The sequence below is a fragment of the Mustela nigripes genome, chromosome 5 (genome assembly GCF_022355385.1).
Source record: "Mustela nigripes isolate SB6536 chromosome 5, MUSNIG.SB6536, whole genome shotgun sequence".
Classification (NCBI taxonomy): Eukaryota; Metazoa; Chordata; class Mammalia; order Carnivora; family Mustelidae; genus Mustela; species Mustela nigripes.
In genome coordinates this window covers 104,125,597-104,148,469 of record NC_081561.1, presented here as the reverse complement: position 1 = coordinate 104,148,469, position 22,873 = coordinate 104,125,597, and the positions used below count along the sequence as shown (strand labels likewise).

Genomic DNA, 22,873 nt, shown 5'->3' with positions numbered 1-22,873 from the left:
CCTTTTTGCCTTTGTTCTTCACATCAGCATTCACTGTCTTTTCTACTGAATGCCACCTAATTTATCATCTCTTCGATTTTTGCATACTGGGTTAATTTTATTTTGGTACCGATTAAAGACTAAGTTTCCCTATTATTTCTATCTGATTTCTTAGCATTTCTTGGCCCATTGATGAAAAATGTTGAAGTTGCCTATGAATTTCTTGAAGCAAAGTCCCTTTTCACATTTGTTGGCTTTAATCATCTGCTAAGAGGAACACAGACAAAAAAAAAAATACATTCATTCACTTCCTTTATCATTATGGCTTTCAATTGTTCATCTGACTTCCCTCTCCGAATGACCTAATGAAAATAAAACAAGAATAGTATCCAACATTTAGTAGCTTTCTGTATGAGACCCTAATTGGATTGACTCTTGTAATTATCATAATTCAGTGAGGAAAGGAAGGAAGGATGGGCTATACTCTAGTGTCTGGTGATGGTGGAAACTGAACACAGGCCACAGAGCCCTTGCTCTTAGACCTGGTCTCTATGGCCTTCCTTGTCAAAGGAAGGTGAGATGTACTTGTCCCTTTCCTGGCTCTTTTTTTTTTTTTTTTTTTTTTTAATTAATTTTCTGTTAGGTGCCAAACAACTTTGAGCAACTTTGTGCTGTTGAAGTAGGTAAGCCGTTAGGGTTCGAAGACGACAGCCAAGACAGAATTCTTCACATGTCTTTGGTGCAAAAAGATGATTTTATTAATGCATGGGGACAGGACCCATGGGCAGAAAGAGCTGTACCACAGGCTCTTTATCCATGTGGCCCATTGGATACTTTCAAGTTGGAGGGGGGTGGTCAGGGAGAGTGTAAGCGTCTAAGGAATTTCCTGGACCTTGAGGGGGATAGCTATTGTTGGAAAAAGGACATTTATTACCGTCTAATAAAACCTTAGTCATGAGACCCTTCAGATGTATAACGGTGGGTCACATGCTTGGAGGATGATTACCAGCATATGGCTTGGGGGGATTTAGAGATAAAGGAAGTTTCCAGAGGAATTTTTATATGTTAAAGTACACTTACAGGATCCCGATGGAGCGGCTGGAGGACAGGTGTCAGGCTAGGATTGCCTTTTGCCCTCAGCAAAGTATTAACATCTAGGGTATTGAGTCCCTAGAGGAATGTCACTCTGCCTATTTCAAGGACCTTTCAATGGGCTGTAGGTAGTAAGGAAATTTAATAAATTTTCTTCTGCCTTGGTTTCCTACATCACTGTGTTTTAGGAGTAGGGTTGAACAAGCTGATGCCTTTAGGGGTACAGAGGCACTTTAGCTGTGACTCCCAAAGCATCGCTCCCATTCTTTTGAGCAGTCGTGGCCAGTACTGATGGACTCTGCTCTGTAAGGCTTATGCCAGGCTAACTTGTAAAGCCAGATGTTTTTCAGGATTTCTAATCTTCCCAGATTTCTTTCTTACCAAAGTTGCTTCCTCAGCTTTTCTCCCAGGTAGACTGCATTAGCCTTGGGTCCTGTCCTCAGAAACTCCCCCAAAGTGAGTTAATTCTGTGTAGTATAAGATGTCTGAGAATACGCTTACATTTTGACTGGAATCTAGAGAGGATTTTTAAGAATGAGTTGGTATCGGGATTATTTAATAACCATATCATCATAACAGCTAGGCAATACACAGTCACCTTGTTTTGTGCTCTTCCTGCTAGCTCATATCTGAATATTTGTCTTCATTAGTAGCCTACCTTTATTCTTTCAACTTTTTTTTTTTAAAGATTTTATTTATTTATTTGACAGAGAGAGATCACAAGTAGGCAGAGAGGCAGGCAGAGAGAGAGAGAGAGAGAGGAGGAAGCAGGCTCCCTGCGGAGCAGAGAGCCTGATGCGGGACTCGATCCCAGGACCCTGAGATCATGACCTGAGCCGAAGGCAGCGGCTTAACCCACTGAGCCACCCAGGCGCCCATATTCTTTCAACTCTTAATGTTGGTCTCTCACTGTTATTCCTGATTCTAACTGTACCTATTATTATTTTAAAAGCCTAGCATAGTATCTGACAATTATAGGCACTTAATGGCAGCTGTTTATTGTAATAGAATACTGAAGAATAAGATGTGGTCTCTACTGTAGTTGAAAGTATACATGAAACAAAGGCAATCTATTAGATGATATATAATTAAACTGGTATAAATTATAAATGCTGTATTCATTCAGAGAAGGCTAAAATGGCTAAATTTTTATATCAAAATGGGAACTTAAATTTAGTCATTGATAATTAGAATGGGAAGAAGATACTATCCGAAGAAGGGCACAGATCAATGTAAGTCCTAGTTCCAGAAGAGAATGGTGTGTGTTTGTGCAGTAAGTGAATTAACTGGCTGGTCTGACTAAGAAGTGTAACTATGGAAATGTAGTGGCATTAAGATGGCTTAAGTAAGAGGTGACCAAATTATTATAAAAGGTCTTGAAGTTCATAAAGAGGGATTTAGACTTGAAGTAATAGAATGTCCTATTTTCAGATGGGAATGACTTTATGTAGGTAATACTTGAGGAAGGCTCACCAGTGAGAGGAGAAGAGGCAAGAGTTGTGCATCCAAGTGTAGGCCACATCAGAAAGGCCCTGGGGAAGGAAAAGAAGGCATGAAGACAGGACACATGGTGAGGGTGTCTGTGTACATTCAGGAGAACCCCTGCCTACTCATGCAGAGTTACCAGTGAGCTAATGCCCAGGTAATAATTGATGCAGTAGGAGGAAGATGGAATTTCTGAAATGCGAACATTATTGAGAGAATTATGATTGTCTTACTGAGATAATCCTCCTGTTGTAACTTCATTATTGTGTAGAAGATATGCAAATGCTTGATTTTCCTTAAGTGGGATATGAAGTAGGTAAAAACAAAAGCCAAAGGAATGTCAATTTAATGATAAACTGTGTAGATGACACATTATTTTTCAGAAGATTCCTTCACTATTAAAATCTACACCTTAGTGTTGAAATGTTTGTGAATTAATGTTACAAATGTGCATTTGTAATAAGGCATAAGCAGATCAAATAGCAAACGCCTCAAAACAGAGGTTAAAAATTACTCAAGGGGCACCTGGGTGGCTAGTTGGTTGAGTGTCCAACTCAGTTTCTGCTCAGGTGATCCTGAGATGGAGCCCCATGTCGGGCTCCTTGGTGGTCGTGGAGCCTGCTTGGGATTCTCTCTCTCCTCTCTTTGTGCCCCTCCCCTCCTCATGCTCTCTCTTTCAAATAAATGAGCAAATCTTTAGAAAAACTTACTCAACTAACACCTATCTACATGCCCATGGCATATTTATGTAATAAAATTAATAGCTTAGGGGAGCCTGGGTGGCTCAGTGGTTTAAAGCCTCTGCCTTCAGCTCGGGTCATGGTCTCAGGTCCTGGGATCGAGCCCCGCATCGGGCTCTCTGCTCAGCAGGGAGCCTGCTTCCTCCTCTCTCTCTGCCTGCCTCTCTGCCCGCTTGTGATCTCTCTCTCTCTGTGTCAAATAAATAAATAAAATCTTTAAAAAAAATTAATAGCTTAGGATGAGAGGAGAGCTTAAGGAATAAAATTTATGAAGAAAAGAAGAAAAATAACATTTTTCCTTGACTTTAAATAAAAGGCATAGATTATTTTAACTTAGTTGTGTTATCAAAAATAAGTGAAAATATTGTTATTTGCAACCCTTTTTCAAAAATGTTGAAATGGATGAAAATCATAAGTAGCTACTCCCTGGGTCTCAATATCTTTAATGAACCTGGAAAACATTACATAAATTACTACTCAGATCATACCTAAGTTATATGACAATGTTGCTCTCCTTATAAAATATCTTTTAAAATATTTTAAAAATATTTGCAGACCAACTAGACTTTACCTGTTTAAAGGACACATACATAAAAGTATATAGTATCAGTAATAGATAAAAGTACCTCTGTGACAGTGTGATAAATAAATGTCAAAAATGTATTTGGAGTAGCTCGACTTTGAAAAATTAGTTTTAGGGGGCACCTGGGTGGCTCAGTGGGTTAAAGCCTCTGACTTCGGCTCAGGTCATGATCCTAGGGTTCTGGGATCAAGCCCCACATCGGGCTCTCGATGGGGAGCCTGCTTCTCCCTCTCTTTCTCTGCCTGCCTTTCTACCTACTTGTGATCCATATCTGTTAAATAAATAAAATCTTTAAAAAAAAATTAGTTTTAGTTTAAAAAGCAAGGTTACAATTTTCTGTAGTATTTGTTTATCTTTCTTATCTTAAATCAGAGCCAACCACACCAGTGGTATCAAGTTGCCTTCTTTAAAACAGCATAACCTATTGATCCTTTGCAATTAGATGTGGAAAATTTGATATAGGCCAGATTTATGGGATATGCAAAAATAATTTTTGCCCACTTCTCAAATGTATTTATTTTTAAGGTAGTTCTTTAAGAGCTGCATAATATAGGTGAACAGAAAATTAAAAGATCTCAAAAGTATATTTTAAAATATGTTCTGCACTGTGGCATAGTGGAAAAACATTGTATGAGGAGTTTGTGTATACAGTTTCCCATTCTTTGGTATTAACCAGGTCGCCTTAAACAATTTGAGTTCTCTAATCTTTAGTTGCCTAATCTATAAAATAAGAGGAATGGACTGAATATACTCTAAATTTCCCTTCTAAAATGACTCTGCATAATGCTCTTGATGGTAATAGTAATCTTGATAGCTACAATTTGTTGAGAATTTGTAATGTACCAGGTATTATGTACTTTGTATATCATATTCCTCATTTATTGAACAACAGATTTATGCAACTAACTAATGTTTATTCATTGTTTACTATGTTCAAATGCTGTGCATGGTGTTGGTGCACAGTAGTGAATAAAATAGAGTCGGTTCCTATTTTCATGCTGCTCTTCTGAAAAGTACCTTTATTTATTCCTATTTTACAAATAAGGAAAAGAAGATTTAATTCATCTGTTTATTTAAGGTCAAATGACTGACATTTTCCCAAGGTTTTATGGAAAAGATGAGTGTAGGAGTTTTGGGAAAATCTAATAAATTGTGTTTCACAAGATTGGTTTGGCTTAAATTCATATAATGTCCATGAATCACAGAACAAGGATGTTAAGTGCGTTAATTAAATGCATTAATTCAGATATCAGTTAACTCAGATATCAAATAAAATAGAAATAAAATCTCCCCATGATTAAAATGAATGGCTCATAGATATTCAGGGTGATTGGAAAGAACCTAAACAAAATTCATTTAAGCCTAGTGGAAGATTATCAGGTAAGAGCAGTAGCAAACTGTACTTCATAAATTTCAAAAATGGTAGACAATATCTAGTGGTTACAGGAGTTAAAGAGGATGGATCAACATTGTTGTGAAAATAGGAGGATGGTGCCAAGATGCGTAAACTAAACATCAGAGCACTTGGGAACTACTTAGCAATCATGTATTTTTTAATTAGGGCGCTCCCAGAATTCTGCTTAAGGTGGATGGGACTGGTTTCTCTTTAGTTCCCACTTTGAGGTCCTATTTCCTTGTACTCTTCCCGCTTGCCGCGATGTTATTTGAATCTTTATGTGCATACCATCTCTTCTTTCTTCACTGACTAAAGTAATCATATATATGTATTTTTTTTAAAAAAAAGACTTAAAAATATATATCAACTTTATTTCTTCTTTCCACTCTTCAACAGTTAAGATCATATGAAATCTCTTAGATGTATATTCAATCTATGTTTTTTGACAGCTTAATATTTCATTACATAAGTGTTAATTTCAGAAGCAGAGGCAAGGGAATGTGCCCCTGGATTTGTAAACATCTTTTAATGGATGCTTTTTCTTTCTCTTCTAGGCCATCGTGGTGACTGATGGAGAGCGTATTCTTGGCTTGGGAGACCTTGGCTGTAATGGGATGGGCATCCCTGTGGGCAAGCTGGCACTGTATACAGCCTGCGGAGGGATGAATCCTCAAGAATGTCTGCCTGTTACTCTGGATGTGGGAACAGAAAATGAGGTAAACAATTTAAGTCTGTAAGACAGCTGGACACCTTAAAAAAATAGCACCAGCTCTTGTATTTTGAGCTTGTTTTCCAGGAACTTCATGACATTCATTCTTTTCTGTCTGGTTCCTTCCTCCCTCCTCAAACTCATTCCCCAAACAGTATAAGAAAATTATTCTTTCTCTCCCTTTTTTTCCCCTTTCTCTAAAGTGTGATCAGTCTTTCACCAACTTGTTTAGTGTTTTATCCTTTGAAAAACATTCACACCATTATTCTGTAGAGTGTATGTTTTACTTTAGGAGATCGTAGTTTCTTTTTAAAAATTATTGTTTTGGTACTATGTAGGAATTAATCCCTAAGGACTTACTAAATTTAATCAGTATGAAATCTTGTTCTAAAAGTCTGTTTTAAACCTGTGGTAAATGATTTGGAATTTATTTTTATTTTTTATTTATTTTTAAAGTTTGTTTATTTTATAGAGAGCAGCAGGGAAGGGGCATAGAGAGAGGGAGACAAGCAGACTTCATGCTTAGCGGGGAGCCTGATGGAGGACTCAATCCCAGGACCCTGGGATTATGACCTGAGCCCAAATCGAGAGTTGGATGCCTAACTGACTAAGCCCCCCATGTGCCCCTTGATGATTTGGAATTTATGGTTTCTCATTCCTGCATCAGTATTTTAGAATCTTAAAGTTGTATATCAGTACATATTTTTGCTCATTCTTTATTGCTAATATTTGGGTTCAGTTAATGGTGATAGACCCTAGAAATTAAAGGTAGAATATGTACAGATTTTATAGTCATTTTCTGTGTTCCCCTTTAAAGCAGTCGACCCATTAATAGTATAATATTAACTTGAACATTTTTGATATTCATTAATAGAGAAAGTTACAATATTTAACTTCCTATATATGTGAGTACTTATTTACCTTCATAAAGGAAACATTTTATAAAAGCACACTGCTTATCTGATATTTTCCTTTTTGATACTAATAGAAATGACTTAAAAATTATCAAAGCTGACTTTTTAGAACAATCATCCTAAAATAATATATATACATAGAACTTTGGATTTTCTTTTTATTTCTTCATTTATTTAAAAAATATTCTTCTGTAGTAAATAACAGTGACAGCAAATAAAGTTTAAAATTACAAAATCTGGAGACACTTGGGTAGCCCAGCCACTTAAGTATCTGCCTTCATCTCCAGTCATGATCCTGGAGTCCCAGGATCGAACCTGACATTGGGCTCCCTACTAGTGGAGAGTCTGCTTCACCCTCTCCTTCTGCCACTCTCCCCACTTGTGTTTTCTCTCACACTCTCTCTTGCTCTCTCAAATAAATAAATAAAATCTTAAAATTACAAATTATCTGTAGAACATCTTAGGAATTCCAGGGGAAGATGAAGAGGAGTAAAGAGTGATGAGAAAGGCATGTAAAAGTCTAAGAATTCACTTCTAAATTTGGGTTTTTGTTTTGTTTTTTTTAAAGATTTTTATTATTTTTTTAAAGTAATCTCCACACCCAGTGTGGGGTTGAAACCATGACCCTGAAATAAAGAGTCCCTTGCTCCACTGACTAAGCCAGCCAGGCACCCCTAAACTTGAGTCTTTTATTGTCAGTGTAATGTGGACATGAAGTTATACACTAAAGATTAAGCCATAACACCAGGACTCTTGCACTGATAGCTTGTATTAGTTATATGAAATACTTTATTTCATGGAAGGAGGTCTTAAAATTCTCAAATTGATCAGTTATCTTGAATTTTTTCACATTAATTCCTAGTATTCCTAATATCCCTTTCCTCTTTTGGCATCCAGTGCTTTTTATTTTACTCCATTTCTGCCCAGCGTCCTGCCCCCTCAGCCTACTGAATCCATGTCCACTGATCCTTCATCAAATTTCTTGCTTTGCCTTGCTGTAGATCTTGCTTTCTTTTGCTCTTCTCTCATTAAGCATGACTGGTACTTACTACATTTGAAAAATTTTCAAGTTACTAAATTAGAACATAATCTGATAATTTAAATGAATCTGTTATTCAAATGCTGTGTGTTATTTCTAGACATTTTTACTTATTGCTAGTGGACTGTAGGAGATATTAGGGGAAAATGAATAGTGGAATTTTAACTCTTTGATGGGTCACTAAGAATATGTTTTTAGCCTGAGAGACCTTTCCAAAACTCTTCAAATTCTGTTATATAGATTTACTTGACTTAGACAAATATTGAGCACCTACTGTCTGTTAAGGTTTAAGCAAAACCTAGATAATAATGGAGTCAATAATTTAAGATCTTGCCAGCAAGATGTTCTGAAGCCAGAAAAGAAGATACATATGTAACTAGTTTCAAAATACATTAAATGCTTAGATAAGGACATTTGGCAAACCATTAAGAACAGTCAACAAGCCATTTCTCTGCCAGTTACAATATATTGTTGTCTCTGTATTGCTGTTATCTGCTTATAACTCCCATTTTTCTATAAATCATATTTAGTAATGGTGAAATTGTATGTTAATATATGACCAGCTAGAAGTCCCTATTTTAAAAAGAGTAAATTATTTGTTCCTTTTAAAAAGATAACTTAGTTGTATGTGGAGTTGGCCACACTACAAAGTCCCCACATCTGTCTTTATTTCTGACACCAACTACAGGTTTGGGGGGAGATTCCCCAAAGCTGACCCTCAGGCTTGATAATTCACTAAAAGGAATCATAGACCCAACTTTTGTAGCAACATGGACGGGACGAGATTATGCTGAGTGAAATAAGTCAAGCAGAGAGAGTCAATTATCATATGGTTTCAATTATTTGTGGAGCATAACAAATATCATGGAGGACATGGGGAGTTAGAGAGGAGAAGGGTGTTGGGGTAAATTGGAAGGGGAGGTGAATCATGAGAGACTATGGACTCTGAAAAACAATCTGAGGGATTTGAAGTGGCGGGGAAGGGGGGGCGGGAGGTCGGGGTACCAGGTGGTGGGTATTATAGAGGGCACGGATTGCATGGAGCACTGGGTGTGGTGAAAAAATAATGATACTGTTATGCTGAAAATAAACAAATGAAAAAAAAAAGGAATCATAGATCTCAATGAAAGCTATTATAATCACAGTTATGGTACATTAAAGGGACAGGATACACATTAAAATCACCCAAAGGGCAGTGCCTGGGTGGCTCAGTGGGTTGAGCCTCTGCTTTCAGCTCGGGTCATGGTCCCAGGGTCCTGGGATCCAGCCCCACATGGGGCTCTCTGCTCAGTGGGGAGCCTGCTTTCCCCTCTATCTCTGCTTGCCTCTCTGCCTACTTATGATCTCTCTTTCTGTGTCAAATAAATAAAAAAATATTTTTAAAAAAATAAAAAATTTAAAAAAAAAATCACCCAAAGGAAGAAATGCTTAGGGGAAAGTCTGAGAGGGTTCCAAGTGTGAAGCTTCTGTTTTCCTCTCTGTGGACTCAGGGGCAAGTTATCCTGTGGGGTTAATGTGTGAGGTTGATATGTACCCTCACTGATCAGAGTTTTTATTGGGGCTCCATTATCTAGGCATGATTAATTGATTGATTACCCATATGAACTCAAGTACCAGCTTGGCTGATTACATTTGATCTGGGGTGAGGGGCTTTGGTGATTACATTTGAACCAAAGCCCCTCACCCCAGATCACATGGTTAGTGTCTCTTGGGGCTCCCAGGCTGTGAGGTAAAATGGTCAGGCTCTATCCAAAATGGCTAAATGCTTGTGAACCAGGTCACCAGATTTATGCAAGCATTAGACTGAAATATAAGAGACAAACACACAAAAGGGAAAATAGGTCTAAATTTTAATGTTAAATAGAATGCAGTTTTTAACTCATAAAAGATTATGAATTTGATCCTTCAAACTTTTAAGGAATATAATGTGTTCCAGAGCATATGTTCCAGGGCATATGAAAATCCACACCAGCACGTCTCATTTTATGAAAAGAACATAACCTTGATATTCAAACCTGCTAAAACAAACAAACAAACAAACAAACACATAATAAGAAACTGCTAATTTGTCTCACATTTACCCATGTTCCTACCTTTACCACTTTATAGATGTGTAATCTTGAAAAAGTTACTTAACTCTTCTGTGCCTCAGTTTCCTTATGTAAAACAAGTACCTACCTTACAAAGTTGCCATGAGTTAATGCTCTTAGAGTGTTTGTGATTGTGATTGACATTTTGTAAACATTCAGTAAATGTTAGCTTTTATGCACATAGATGTGGAAGCAAAGTCCTTCATAAAATACTGGCAAACTGAATCTTGCAGAATACTTTTAATGTCAAAAACTATTCAAACCATCAGCAACATCACAATTAATAGTGGTTCTTTTTTTTTTTTCTTTCTTTCTTAAAGATTTAGGTATTGAGAGAGAAAGAGTGTACGTTCAGGAGTGGAGGGAGGGGCAGAGTGAGAGGGAGAGAGAATCTCTAAACAGATTGCTTGCTGAGTACGGAGCCTGAAATGGGGCTCAATCCCATGAAACAGACTGTGACCTGAGCCAAAACCAAGAGTCTGATGTTTAACAGACTGTAACACCCAGATACCCCTAGAGGCATTGTTTTAAAAAGTTATCAAGATATTTGTTATCACTATTCTCATTGTTCAGGAAGTGCTAGCCTTTGCAATAGAACTAGAAAAACAAATGGGATACTTGACTGGAAAGATCAGTTATCATTATTTATAGGTAACATGTTTATTGATGAAACCCAAGAAAATCAAGTAAAAATTGTGACCAAATTAGAGCTCTTAGTAAGGTGATTGCTTTTGGGACACACATATCAACTGTATTCTATTAACAATAATATCAGGAAGAATAGAAGCCATTTAGATTCTAAATTAACTTTTATATTGCCTAAAATAGATAGAAATGCTCCAACACATGACTTTCTTTTTCTCTTGTGAGCTATTGGAATTCAAAGTATGTTAGAACATGGTAACTTATAAGCAGTCTAACCTAAATTTTTATGTTTATAATTCTTAGTTAATACATAAGGGAGAATAGAAAAATATTTAGAGATGAGTTGTTAACACTTAATATCCTTCTTCAATTCATTCTGACACTTTATTCTTCTTATTTTGTACTGCTGCTTTACTAAAAGTCAAAGAAAATTTGATTCAATAAAATATGACTAAGTGTAAAATGTAATGGAGTTTTTATTTGCTACTTTATGTTCCATTTTCATATGTGGAAAACTGCTCTCAGTAAAAACATTCCTGTGGTTTAAAAAAAAATTTTTTTTTCCTCCTGTGGTAAAACCTTTTAATCTCATCTCTTTTGTGAATCTCTCTCCAATTTACCTCATGATAAAAATATAAAAACAAATTGATAACATTGCTTATTTTCTTATCCAGAATACTCTAGATCTCTTTTTTTGTAAGTTAGAAACACTTTCCTCTTTTATCATAAATACCTATAGAGGAGAAATTAGGAGCCAATTGATAGGGCATTCTTCACTTGCTATAAGATCACACTTGCCTGACTTCTTTAATCTCTGCAGCTCTCACCTAAGGAATCTAAAGGAGGTTTAAAGAACAAAGACACTGATTGGGCCCCTGGCTGGCTCAGTCAGTAGTGCATGTGGCTCTTGATCTTGGGGTTTTAAGTTCAAGTCCCACATTGAGTGTAGAGATTACTTAAAAATAAAATCTTTAAAAAAAAAAAAAAAGGTGGGGGTTGCCTGGGTGGCTCAGTGGGTTAAAGCCTCTGTCTTTGGCTCAGGTCATGATCCCAGGGTCCTGGGGTCAAGCCCCACATCTGGCTCTCTGCTCAGCAGGGAGCCTGCTTCCTCCTCTCTCTGCCTGCCTCTCTGCCTGCTTGTGATCTCTCTCTGTCAAATAAATAAATAAAATCTTAAAAAAAAAAAAAAAGCCAAAGACATTGAAACCAAGCCATAAAAGTGGTTGGCTAAAAAATACTCTTATTCTTTAGGTTAATAAAACAAAGCATTTATTAGGTAGGATATTTGTGTTTTCATCTTTTTTTTTTTTAAGATTTTATTTATTTATTTGACAGGCAGAGATCACAAGTAGGCAGAGACATCATCTGTTATTTCACAGTTCACATTTTCTTTGTTACTTGTGAAACTGTAGCTGTATACAATTTACTTCTGTTACCTGAAGTAAATTTTCTTCAGTTATCTTTTAAGAGTATACCATATTCAGTTTCTTTTAAAATCACTGTTGCAAAATCTTTTCATAGCTATTATGTTTATTACTTGTCTGCTTTTCTTTTATAAGTGACAAATATCAAAGTTTGATATTTGATTAAAAATGTTAGTAGGTGTTCCTTATGTTCGCTACATGCTGCTTTAGGTTTTATTAAAACCTAGCAGTCTTAAAGACTGCTTCATGTGCTTCATGTATTACGTGGTGTCTTAGTTTCGTCGGGCTGTGGTAACAGTACTACAGACTGGGTGGTTCAAGAGGGTAGATATCCAAGATCAGGGTGTCCAAGGGATTAATTTTTTCTAAGGTCTCTCTCCTTGGCTTTTCTTCCTCTGGTTTTCCTTCAGTGTCTTCATATGGTCTTTCCTCTGTTTGTAATTTTTTCTTAAAAGAACACTAGTTACATTGGATTAGGACCTGCCCTTATGACCTCATTTAACTTAATTGCCTCTTTAAAGACTGTTTGCAAATACAGTCATATTCTGAGGTTTGGGGAGTTAGGACCTCAACATATGACTTTGGTGAGGACCCAATTTGGGCCATAACATTTGGTTAATGCTCAAGAGGGCATGGGCAGTTGTTTTTGCATAGTTATTCTTCATTTATTAAATCAATGTTCCAGGTCTCAGATATCTGATTCTGGTTTTATGTTTAGTCTGACCTTTAGTTCATGTATACAGTGTTTTTAGATCTAGAATCCTTGCTGGAACTTGAACTCACAAAGTTGAAGCCTCCTATCATTTAGAAAGTTCACTCTTATGTTCCAGAAAATACCCTTTATATTTGGCATGAACTGGCTATGATGGAGAGAAACTGAAGAAAAGAAAAACCTGATAGACTTTCTGTCACATGTAGCTGCCATATGTCAGAGACTAGTGTTGGCACTAAAATGTGGCCCATGTGAGTTTTCTATTGCTACCATAAAAAGTTATGACAAACTCAGTGGCTTTAAACAACACAAATATCTGACATTATAGTTCTAAAGGTCACAAGTCTGACACAAGTCTCAAACGGCTAAAATCATGAAAGGTGTCCACAGGGTTGTGTTTCACAGCCTGTCTTTTCCAGCTTCTAGAGACCCTCCTCTGTTCTTTGGTTCATGGTGCTTTTTTCCATTTTCAAGCCAGCAGTGTAGTATCTTTCTGGCTCTACTTCTGTCGTCACAGCTCTTTCTTTGAGTACAGCCAGGGAAGACTTTTCCCTCTCAAGGACTCACCCTTAATCACATCGCAGTCTCTTTTGCCACATAAGGTAACATATTTACAAGTTAAAAGGATGGGGGAAGTCATTATTCTGCTTACCATGGAGTCCCAGCTAGAATGTCATGACGTGCCCTCGCCCTCCTCTCACACACGTGCCCTCCCCCTCCTCACACATGTGTCCTCCCCCTCCTCTCACACGTGTGCCCTCCCCCTCCTCACACACATGTGCCCTCCCCGGCTCTTACACGCGTGCCCTCCCCTCCTCTCACACAGTTGCCTTCCCCCTCCTCACACGTGTGCCCTCCCCATCCTCTCACACGTGTGCCCTCCCTCTCCTCACACACATGTGCCCGCCCCTTCCTCTCACACAGTTGCCTTCCCCCTCCTCTCACACGCATGTCCTCCCCCTTCTCACACGCGTGCCCTCCCCCTCCTCTCACACACTTCTTTTCTGTCTTTTTCCTTTCACAGTATGGAATTTCTTGTCATTGCAGAGAAGTGATCCTGCACTGGAATGAGCACTAGTCATTTCATAAAGCCAGAGGAGAAAAGATTACTTAGTTTCCAGGCTTTCAGCTTAGAGTGTCGTGTGTTTTTTCTTCTTTATCTATTTTTATTTCACCTTCTCTAAATTAGGTGATAATGGATCATATCAAGAATTTCTTTGTTTTTTGAAATACTACACCAATGCTTTGGGAACAAGGTGGGGTCTTTCTTCAGTTTGGCTTTATATGCACTGAAACTATCCAGAAGTCCTTGGAATTTGTGGTGTATTTTAGGAATACCCATTATATAAACTAAAATAGACAAGGTATTTACCTGAGACAGGAACCTCTTGGGAAGTAGAATACTTTTATTTTAACTTAATAATATAAATTTGAAATTACTCGTTCTCAATATATGTTCCATGAACCAATCACTTTAGAATCACCCGGGGCATGTGTTAAAAATACCAAATCCTGGGCCTTGCTCCAGACTTACTGAATCACAGTCAAATTTTAATCATTTTTATTTCTACCACTTTTTAACATTCATGCTAGCTCATATGCTTGCTGACATTTAAAGTGTTGATTTTATGCAATATTTAAAATTTTATGCCTCAGACTCTTGGCTAAATGTTGGCAGTTAGTTTCCTTTTATTTATTTATTTATTTGACAGAGAGAGAGAGAGAGAGAGAGAATGGAAGGGAGAGAGAGTCTGAGGCATACTCCACACTGAGCACAGAGCCTGACACAGGACTCAGTTCCATGATTGTAAGATCATGATCTTAGCTGAAGCCAAGAGTCAGATGCTTACCACCACCCAAGCAGTTAGTTTCCTTAATTGTATTGATTATATGAGCCAGAAAAACAGCCAAAATTATATATCCTTTACAGAACCTGATTTTTTTAAAAAAAGATTTTATTTATTTATTTGAGACCGATGCGGGGCTCAATCACAGGACCCTGGGATCATGACCTGAGCTGAAGGCAGAGGCTTAACCCATTGAGCCACCCAGGCGCCCCTCAGAACCTGTTATTTTCATTTGAAAATGTGTAAATGGCAATGAAGAAGATGATCATCTGTATATTATAAATAAAATTTTAAAGTAAATGCTGAAGTGGGGAATATTCATAACATTATGGCAGATAAACAATAATGTTCTTAATATTCAGAGAACATTTTCAAGACAGTAAGAAAAGTCAAATATGAAATATAAAATTGCCTAAGGGCATAAGGGCGCAGATAATTTACAAATGAAGAAATAAAAATGGTCAATAAACATAATAAACATCCAAAAGTGTTAAAAGAGAAATACAGGTGAATGCTGCTTGACATTTTGTATATGAAAATATATGTATTTATTTTTATATATCTAACATTTGCATATTATATATTTATGTGTATATTTCATATACATCTACACATATATATGGAAAGATACTTTTACTTGATGTTGCAACAAAATAGATACACAGATGTTTCCTGACTTAAGATGGTTTGACTTCTGATTTTTGGACTTGACAAAGGTGCCAAAACGATACGCATTCAGTAGAAACCATACTTCAGATTTTGAATTTTGATCTTTTTTCAGGCTGTGGTATGAGGTATGATCTCACTCGTGATGCTGGTTAAAGGCAACAAGTTACTGGTCAGCCATGTGGTCAGGAGGTTAAACAGCCACTACACTTAGAACCATCCTGTATCCAGACAACCATCCTGTTTTTCAGTATACTAGTCAAGAAATTACATGAGATACCAGCGTGTTATTAAAAATGGGCTTTTTGTCGATGATTGTGCCCAAGTGTAGCCCAATATAAGTGTTCTGAGCACATTTAAGGGAGGCTCGACTAAGATATGATGTTCATTAAGTGAGGTGTATTAAATGCATTTTTAACCTGAAGTGTTTTCAGTTTATGATGGGCTTATTGGGATGTAATTCTATTGTAAGTTCAGGAAGATTTATACTTAGATGTCCCTAGGTTGAGAGATTAAATTTGTTCATCCTCTCTAGGAGGGCAGAGTTTTAATACAGTTTGCAAGCTTTTAAAATGTTCATCTAGTGACATGAAAACTTTCTAAATATATTGCTCTGTGAAAAGGGTTATAAAACAGTCTATGATATTGTTGCACATTTAGAAGATAGTATTCTGCATGCATAAACATAGGGAAAAGGACCTAGAAGAATATTTATCAAGATGCTAATAGTGGGTAGAGATTACTGGTATTCTTTGTTTTTAATTTTACTTTTCAGTCCTCTCAAATTTTCTGATAGGTAATATTGCTTTTTTGATGATAAAGAAGACCTTAAAATATTTTTAAAAAATTTTCCTGACTACCAAAATTTTGTTATTTATTTTATTTTATTTTTTTAATTTTATTTTTCATTTGAGAGAGAGAATGAGAGACACAGAGAGAGCATGAGATGGGGGAGGGTCAGAGGGAAAAGCAGATATACTTCTGAGCCCCAAGACTGTTGTAGGACTCAATCCTGGGACTCCAGGATCATGAGCTGAGCAGAGGGCAGTCGGTTAAGCAACTGAGCCACCCAGGCACCCAAATTTTTGTAATTTATTGAAAAAAGCTGAATACAGAATATTTAGGGTATTCTGACAAAGTCAGTACAGGACACAGGATAAAAATCATTAAATTCAGGACATGTCCCTGTATATAGAATGCCTGGCAACCCTAAACATACACCAAGGTGTATTTAGGAATGAAAAATAAATTACTTTTTTCATTTTGCTTTCTTTCTTTCTTATTTATTTATTTATGTTTTGCTTTTTTTTCATTTGTAAGAAAATATTTTTTAATTCTCAAACTGGATTAGAAAGGTAGGAATGTGAAAAAGGAGCAAGGTGAGAGTTGATAATGATTTCTATTAGCATTAAGTAAATAAATACTTCAAATAAAAGTTTCCAAGATTCCAAAATTGAGCGATTGCTAATCATAAGTAATGACCTTCACCAATGTATTCCCCCCTTATCTCCTTTTTGGAACTCTTCTATTGCTATATATTTTTGTCTTACTATTTTTTCCCTACTCTTTTTCCTTCTTTCATGCTTGTAAATCTTTAGTGACACCACGTATATTGTATGTGACAATTGTTGCTAAAAGAAGTCTAACTTTTTTTTAAGTCCTTGCTTAATTTCAAGTCTTTCATTTATTTTCCAACAAAGATCCCTTAAATGTGTACTTGAGAAGTTTTTAATCCGATGAATTAGTATCACTTCTGTGCCAGGCTATTTGGTGGATGGAGCCATTATCAAAACTGGGTAATCTTGTTAAATTGCTTTTTGTAGATACTAATTTTTTTGGTCAGTAAGATTTCCAAGAATGCCCTCATTATTCAAGGCTTAATTATCGTGAAATTTTTAAAAGACAGTAAGTTTGGCAGGGACATTGTGACTGAAAGAATTTTATAACTTCCTGATTTAATTCAAAGATAACAAGATAAAGTGTTCATAAATCCTCATAATTGACTCTTCATTGTTGTCAGACTTCTTAATGATACACACTTTAATTATTAGCATGGGAAAGAATGAGAGAAAAGGCAAAACACATTATCATCTTTTCTCAATTATGTGCTTTGTCTAATTCATACTGTAGAAATCCAAATACATTCCAGACGTGGAGAAAGTGTTCTTATTCTGGCAGCCATTGGTAGCTCATTGGTGCTTCAACCCCGTATGTTCAGCAGCCTGCCAGTGGACTGTTTTCAGTCCTCACAAAACAGCTGGGCTTTATAACAGCACTGTTTTGGATTTTACATTTCATCTGAAATACATTTATGTGATTAAATATGTTAACTTACAGCTAGCTGGAAAGCCTTAACTCATTGCTATGCAGTATATTATAAGTGGGATGACCCACTTATATTGGGTCTATTGGCCCAATAGACCCAATTGGGTCTATTGGGTGTATACTGAGTCTATTGGCCAAACCGTTGAAAGAGGATGCTATTAATAATTATACCAGGACAATAGGTATGAACTGGGCTGTAATTTCTATTGGCTCTAGGCAAATCCCAACTCAGATCATTTAAATGGTTTAACCTTTTAACATTACAAGACCTGCAAAAACATATCATTTTTCCATAGCAAACCACCCCCAAAATTAGTGACTTAAAACAGTTATTATTTTATTAATGTTTATGATTCACTAGGATTGCTAGGAAGGCCAGGATGCTTGGCACAGCCTTTCTCCATTGTCCTTCACAAATTGTTCACAGTCCACATGTAAAATATGCACATCTCCATCCTAGGTTCCCAGAAGTTTCATCACACTAATAACAGAGTTCAGGGTCCTGTCATCTAAATAAGTTCTAGATGCAAATGAAGCTTCTTGTGATCTGCCCGTTGGGGTGGCTCCTCATTGTAGTTCGATGGAGACAGGGATGGAATAATCATAATCCACACTTCAATTTGAAATGGATGAATGGAAATCATATTGCCCTCAGTGGTTCATGGCAATTCTGAATTGCCCCTGAACTCAAGTTGCCAGGCCACTTACCCTGAAGGCACGGGATATTTTTTAAATGGGGCCTCGTTCTGTTTCCTTAGAATGGTTCTGTAGTTCGTTGTTCTTTTAGGCCTTTGGGTCTGCTCTCTGAGCTCCTGGGTCTGTCCTTTGAGATATCTCTCCTTTTCCATAAGAAATGGTGGTTTTGGCGCTCAACAGCTTTCTCTGTCTGCTTTCCGCCTGTGGAAAGTCGGGGGCGCAGATAAGAATGTTCGTTTTGAAGTGTCTGTCCCAAATCATCCAAATAGTACAGCACCCTTAAATTTTTCTTAAGCTTTCTATGTATCAGACTAATGTTTATGCTGTTAGAGGAAGGACTTACTCATCATTCTTTTTAGAACAGACTTCCCTATATTGACTAGCATGTCCGTGTGTGCAGAACCAGCTCTTTTTAGCAAACTAGGATGGTTTTTTGGGCTCCACTTTAAATCCACTTTAATGATTTAAAGTAAGTTTCACAAAACTTGTTACAACCACACACTTGATTTTTGACGCCAGACCTTATTTTACTTTGGAAATTCTTTACAAGCAAGTCCTGTGCTTTCCATGTTCTCTTTAAATTTTGCTCACAAGCTGAACATTTTCTTCTTCATCTCATCCCCTGTTTTAACTTTATTATACTATGGCAAGTCAGTGTACATATTTGGCATTCTGCCTGGATATCTCTTTCACCAGATTCACAACTCTTTCGGTATATTGTTTTTTCAGGTCACTGAAGATGACAGTGTGTGTCTATTACATGACATAGACTGTAATTTTTTTTTCTGGCCCATAGAAACAGTTTGTCTTTTAAAACTTCATTCAGCAATATTTTGTAGTTTCCACTGTATAAGACTTACACATTTTTCTGAAATATGTCCTTGTGAATTCTATGTTTTGGAATGATATTGTAAATGGAGTTGTGTATTTTATTTCATTTTCAACTGCTCATTGCTAGTATATAGAGATATAGTTGATTTGTATATATTGGTCTTAGAGCCCATGATTGTGTTAAGTTCACATATTTTTTCTAGTGGATTATTTTGTATGTAGATTTCTAAATATTTTTCATGTTCATGATCATGCATATACAAATAAAAAGTTTACTTTCTTCTTTCTAATACATATTCTTGTATTTTCTTTTTCTTGCCTTATTGTAATGGCTAGGTTCTCCAATGTCATGTTGAATAGAAGTGGCAAGAGTAGATATCCTTGGGATGCCTGGGTGGCTCAGTCATTAAGCATCTGCCTTTACTCAGGTCATGATCCCAGGGTCCTGGGACCAAGTCCCGCATCGGGCTTCTTGCTCAGTGGGGATTCTGCTTCTCCCTCTGCCTGCCATTCCCCCAACTTGTGCACTCTCTCCCTCTGACAAATAAATAAATAAAATCTTTTATTAAAAAAGAGTAGATATTCTTGTCTTGTTTCCAGTTTAGGGAAATAGCATTCAATCTTTCACTGTGAAATATGTTGTTAGCTGTGGGTTTTTTCTCAGATGCCCGCTATTAGGTTGAGGAAGTTCATTTCTATTCCTAGTTTACTGGGAGCTTTTGTTATGTATTTTATAGTATATAAATTATACCATATACTAAAACTTGTAAGAGTAATGTCTTATATCTATCAGTTTTAGAAAAAACTTGAACTTTGTAAAGTTTTAAAAGTTTAAGAAAACTTTAGTTAAGGCTAAAAATTTATTATTAACATCATCCAGCTAATATACTAAAGGTATAATCAAAATGTTTGTTGATTTTTGCTTTCAGAAACAAAGAAAATCTAAGAAAAGAATTGGTATCTTTCCACTTCCTAAACTAATATAATATTTCAAAACTCACTATTACTATTCTATGTGAAAAACTTTGCTTGTAAAATGAGAATTGAACTTTTCTAATTAGCACCACTAAAAGCTTTTAATTCCTTTTATTTATGCCAGATAAAACAGAATGTTTTAATATTTAAGAATTCTTTTTCCAGGGCACCTGGGTGGCTCAGTGGGTTAAAGCCTCTGCCTTCGGCTCAGGTCGTGATCCCAGGGTCCTGGGATCAAGCCCCGCATCGGGCTCTCTGCTCAGCCAGGGAGCCTGCTTCCTCCTCTCTCTCTCTGCCTGCCTCTCTGCCTACTTGTAATCTCTGTCTGTCAAATAAATAAATAAAATCTTTAAAAAAAATTCTTTTTCCTATTTGACATATACTCGACATATTCTGTGTAATACAAAATAATACTGTAGTAATAATTCTCACTTAGTATTGCAAGATTTTTTTTCCATTTCTGTACATCAGTAGATGAGGAAACTGAGCTCAGAAAGTGTGAATGAGGGGTGTCTGGGTGGCTCAGTGGGTTAAGCCGCTGCCTTCGGCTCAGGTCATGATCTCAGGGTCCTGGGATCGAGTCCCGAATCAGGCTCTCTGCTCAGCAGGGAGCTTGCTTCCCTTCCTCTCTCTCTGCCTGCCTCTCTGTCTACTTGTGATCTCTCTCTATATATATCAAATAAATAAATAAAATCTTAAAAAAAAAAAAAGAAAGTGTGAATGACATCCCTATCGTTTCTATATCTGTGGTAACTTTTTTTAATAGGATTTACTCAAAGATCCGTTGTACATTGGGCTACGGCAGAGAAGAGTGAGAGGTCCTGAATATGATGAATTTTTGGATGAATTCATGGAGGCAGTTTCTTCCAAGTATGTATAATCTTTATTTTATTTATATTTGAATTGAATTTCAAAAATTTCAAGATAACCTAACATAATGAACTATAGAAGGTGTCCAAGCTTGGTGTAGTATATTTAGTAATTAGAAGTGATTTATATGAAATGCATACACACACAGTCTTAATTATTAGTGACCTAAAGATAAAGTCATGCATCTATCTCAAAAAATGTTGTCTTTGTTGTTGTTCCTGAAGATACTTTTATGAAAATGTTTAGATTGTGTGGTTATTGAAACACATGATTATGGTGAATGAGACACTGGTCACTGACCAAATTACCTGAGCAAGCTATTTTATGATTGGCAGTCTGTACTTTGTTTCTGGCTGCTAATAAAATGTGGTTTCCAGTCATCTTTGTGGGTATATCTGACCCTTTTGTTGTAGGTAGTGGGGATTGAGTGTGAGTTCATATAATCCACAAGTCCAGAATGATGTTTAAGAACCAAGACATCCAATTACAATTCATGAGTCTCCGATTAAGTCTATACTATTTGATTAAAATGCATTACTCTATTACACCTATTTTAAGTAACATTTAATTGTGGGCCAAGTGCTACTATGAAGTTTTCCAATTTTTTTTTTCTTTCAGCAAAGAGACTTCCATAAGTTAGTAAAGTATTCTGAGAGAATTTTGTCACACTAATGGGACAGCCATCCCATTTGTTATTGTGCAGCCACAGAAACCATGGGCTATTTTAAAACCTGTATGTTGCCTTGGTTTTTCATAGAAATAAACTCATCAGTAGAATCAGCTGTAACTAGAGACATAGTTTGGGGTTTTTTTTTATTATAAGGTTTAATTTTAAGAAGTTGTATGCAACAGCAGAAAGTGCTTTCATCAGCTTGCACAATATTTAGAATGCGTTGACTCTCTCATTGCCTAAGGTTTCAAGGCAGAGTATATTTGCCAGTTAGTATGGGCTACTTTTTAAAAACATAGGCCTGATTTATTTATTGTTGTTATTAGCTTATTTGGTTAAGCTGTACTTATTCATAGAAATAGTTGAGGAACTGTACAGTTTAACCTCAAGATTGCATGGTACAGTTAATTGCTAGTAGTTTCTTATATAAAATGTAATGTTTTGAAATTACCCATAACTCTTTAGATAGCAGTGTTAATTGGGAGATTATGTAGAGAACATTGCAATGTTATGTAAAATAAAAAGAAAATCCAGGTCTTATCATGTTTGTCTTTATTGTCTATTTGTGTAAGTAGAGTCTATATATACAACTTGAGTATACTTTCAAAGAAGCTGTTAAACAAGAGTATGAACATAGTTTATATGGCTTATATACTTAAGTGCTGATGAAATGAAAAGAAAATAATTCCATTTGGAATCAATGAGAAGCTTTCCTCAGAAAATGAGATTTGAGCTAATTTTGAATGCTCTGTGTCAATATAGAGTTAGTAAAGCTTTTTTTTTTTTTTTTTTTTTTTTCAAATAGTGAATTGAAGGATTACCTAAGATCTTTGGTAAAGAAATGATGATTGACAAAATCAGTAATTTTAAATGCAGAGTATACCTATACATCAGGAGTTCTACCATAGATTCTTCCCAGAGAAGATTCACAAAGACTTTTCAAAAGTAGTTTCTAGCATGCTGCTGCTTTGGGAAAAGTTTTGTAGAAGCGACACCTAACATTACCCAATTAAATTGGGAAGTGGTCCTGAAGATAAGCCCAAGATTATTTAAAAAGAAAATGTAACCTAAATTCAAAGTGAAAAATGACTGTTGCAAGTTGAGTTACTCAGGAATCCCATTCTAAGATGGCGTTAAGGAGTGCCCTTAGAATGAACCCCTTTGGAAGGTGGGGGGACAGAAGGG

General features: G+C 36.3%; 1 protein-coding gene across 1 annotated transcript in view; it reads left to right on the top strand.

The window, feature by feature from the left end:
• ME1 (malic enzyme 1) overlaps nt 1-22,873 on the top strand; it is a 191,151-nt gene that overhangs the window by 66,250 nt on the left and 102,028 nt on the right. The window contains exons 5-6 of the mRNA XM_059400996.1: nt 5,830-5,991; nt 20,915-21,018. Of these exons, the coding sequence (XP_059256979.1) occupies nt 5,830-5,991; nt 20,915-21,018 (266 nt within the window). The remainder of the gene's footprint in view (nt 1-5,829; nt 5,992-20,914; nt 21,019-22,873) is intronic.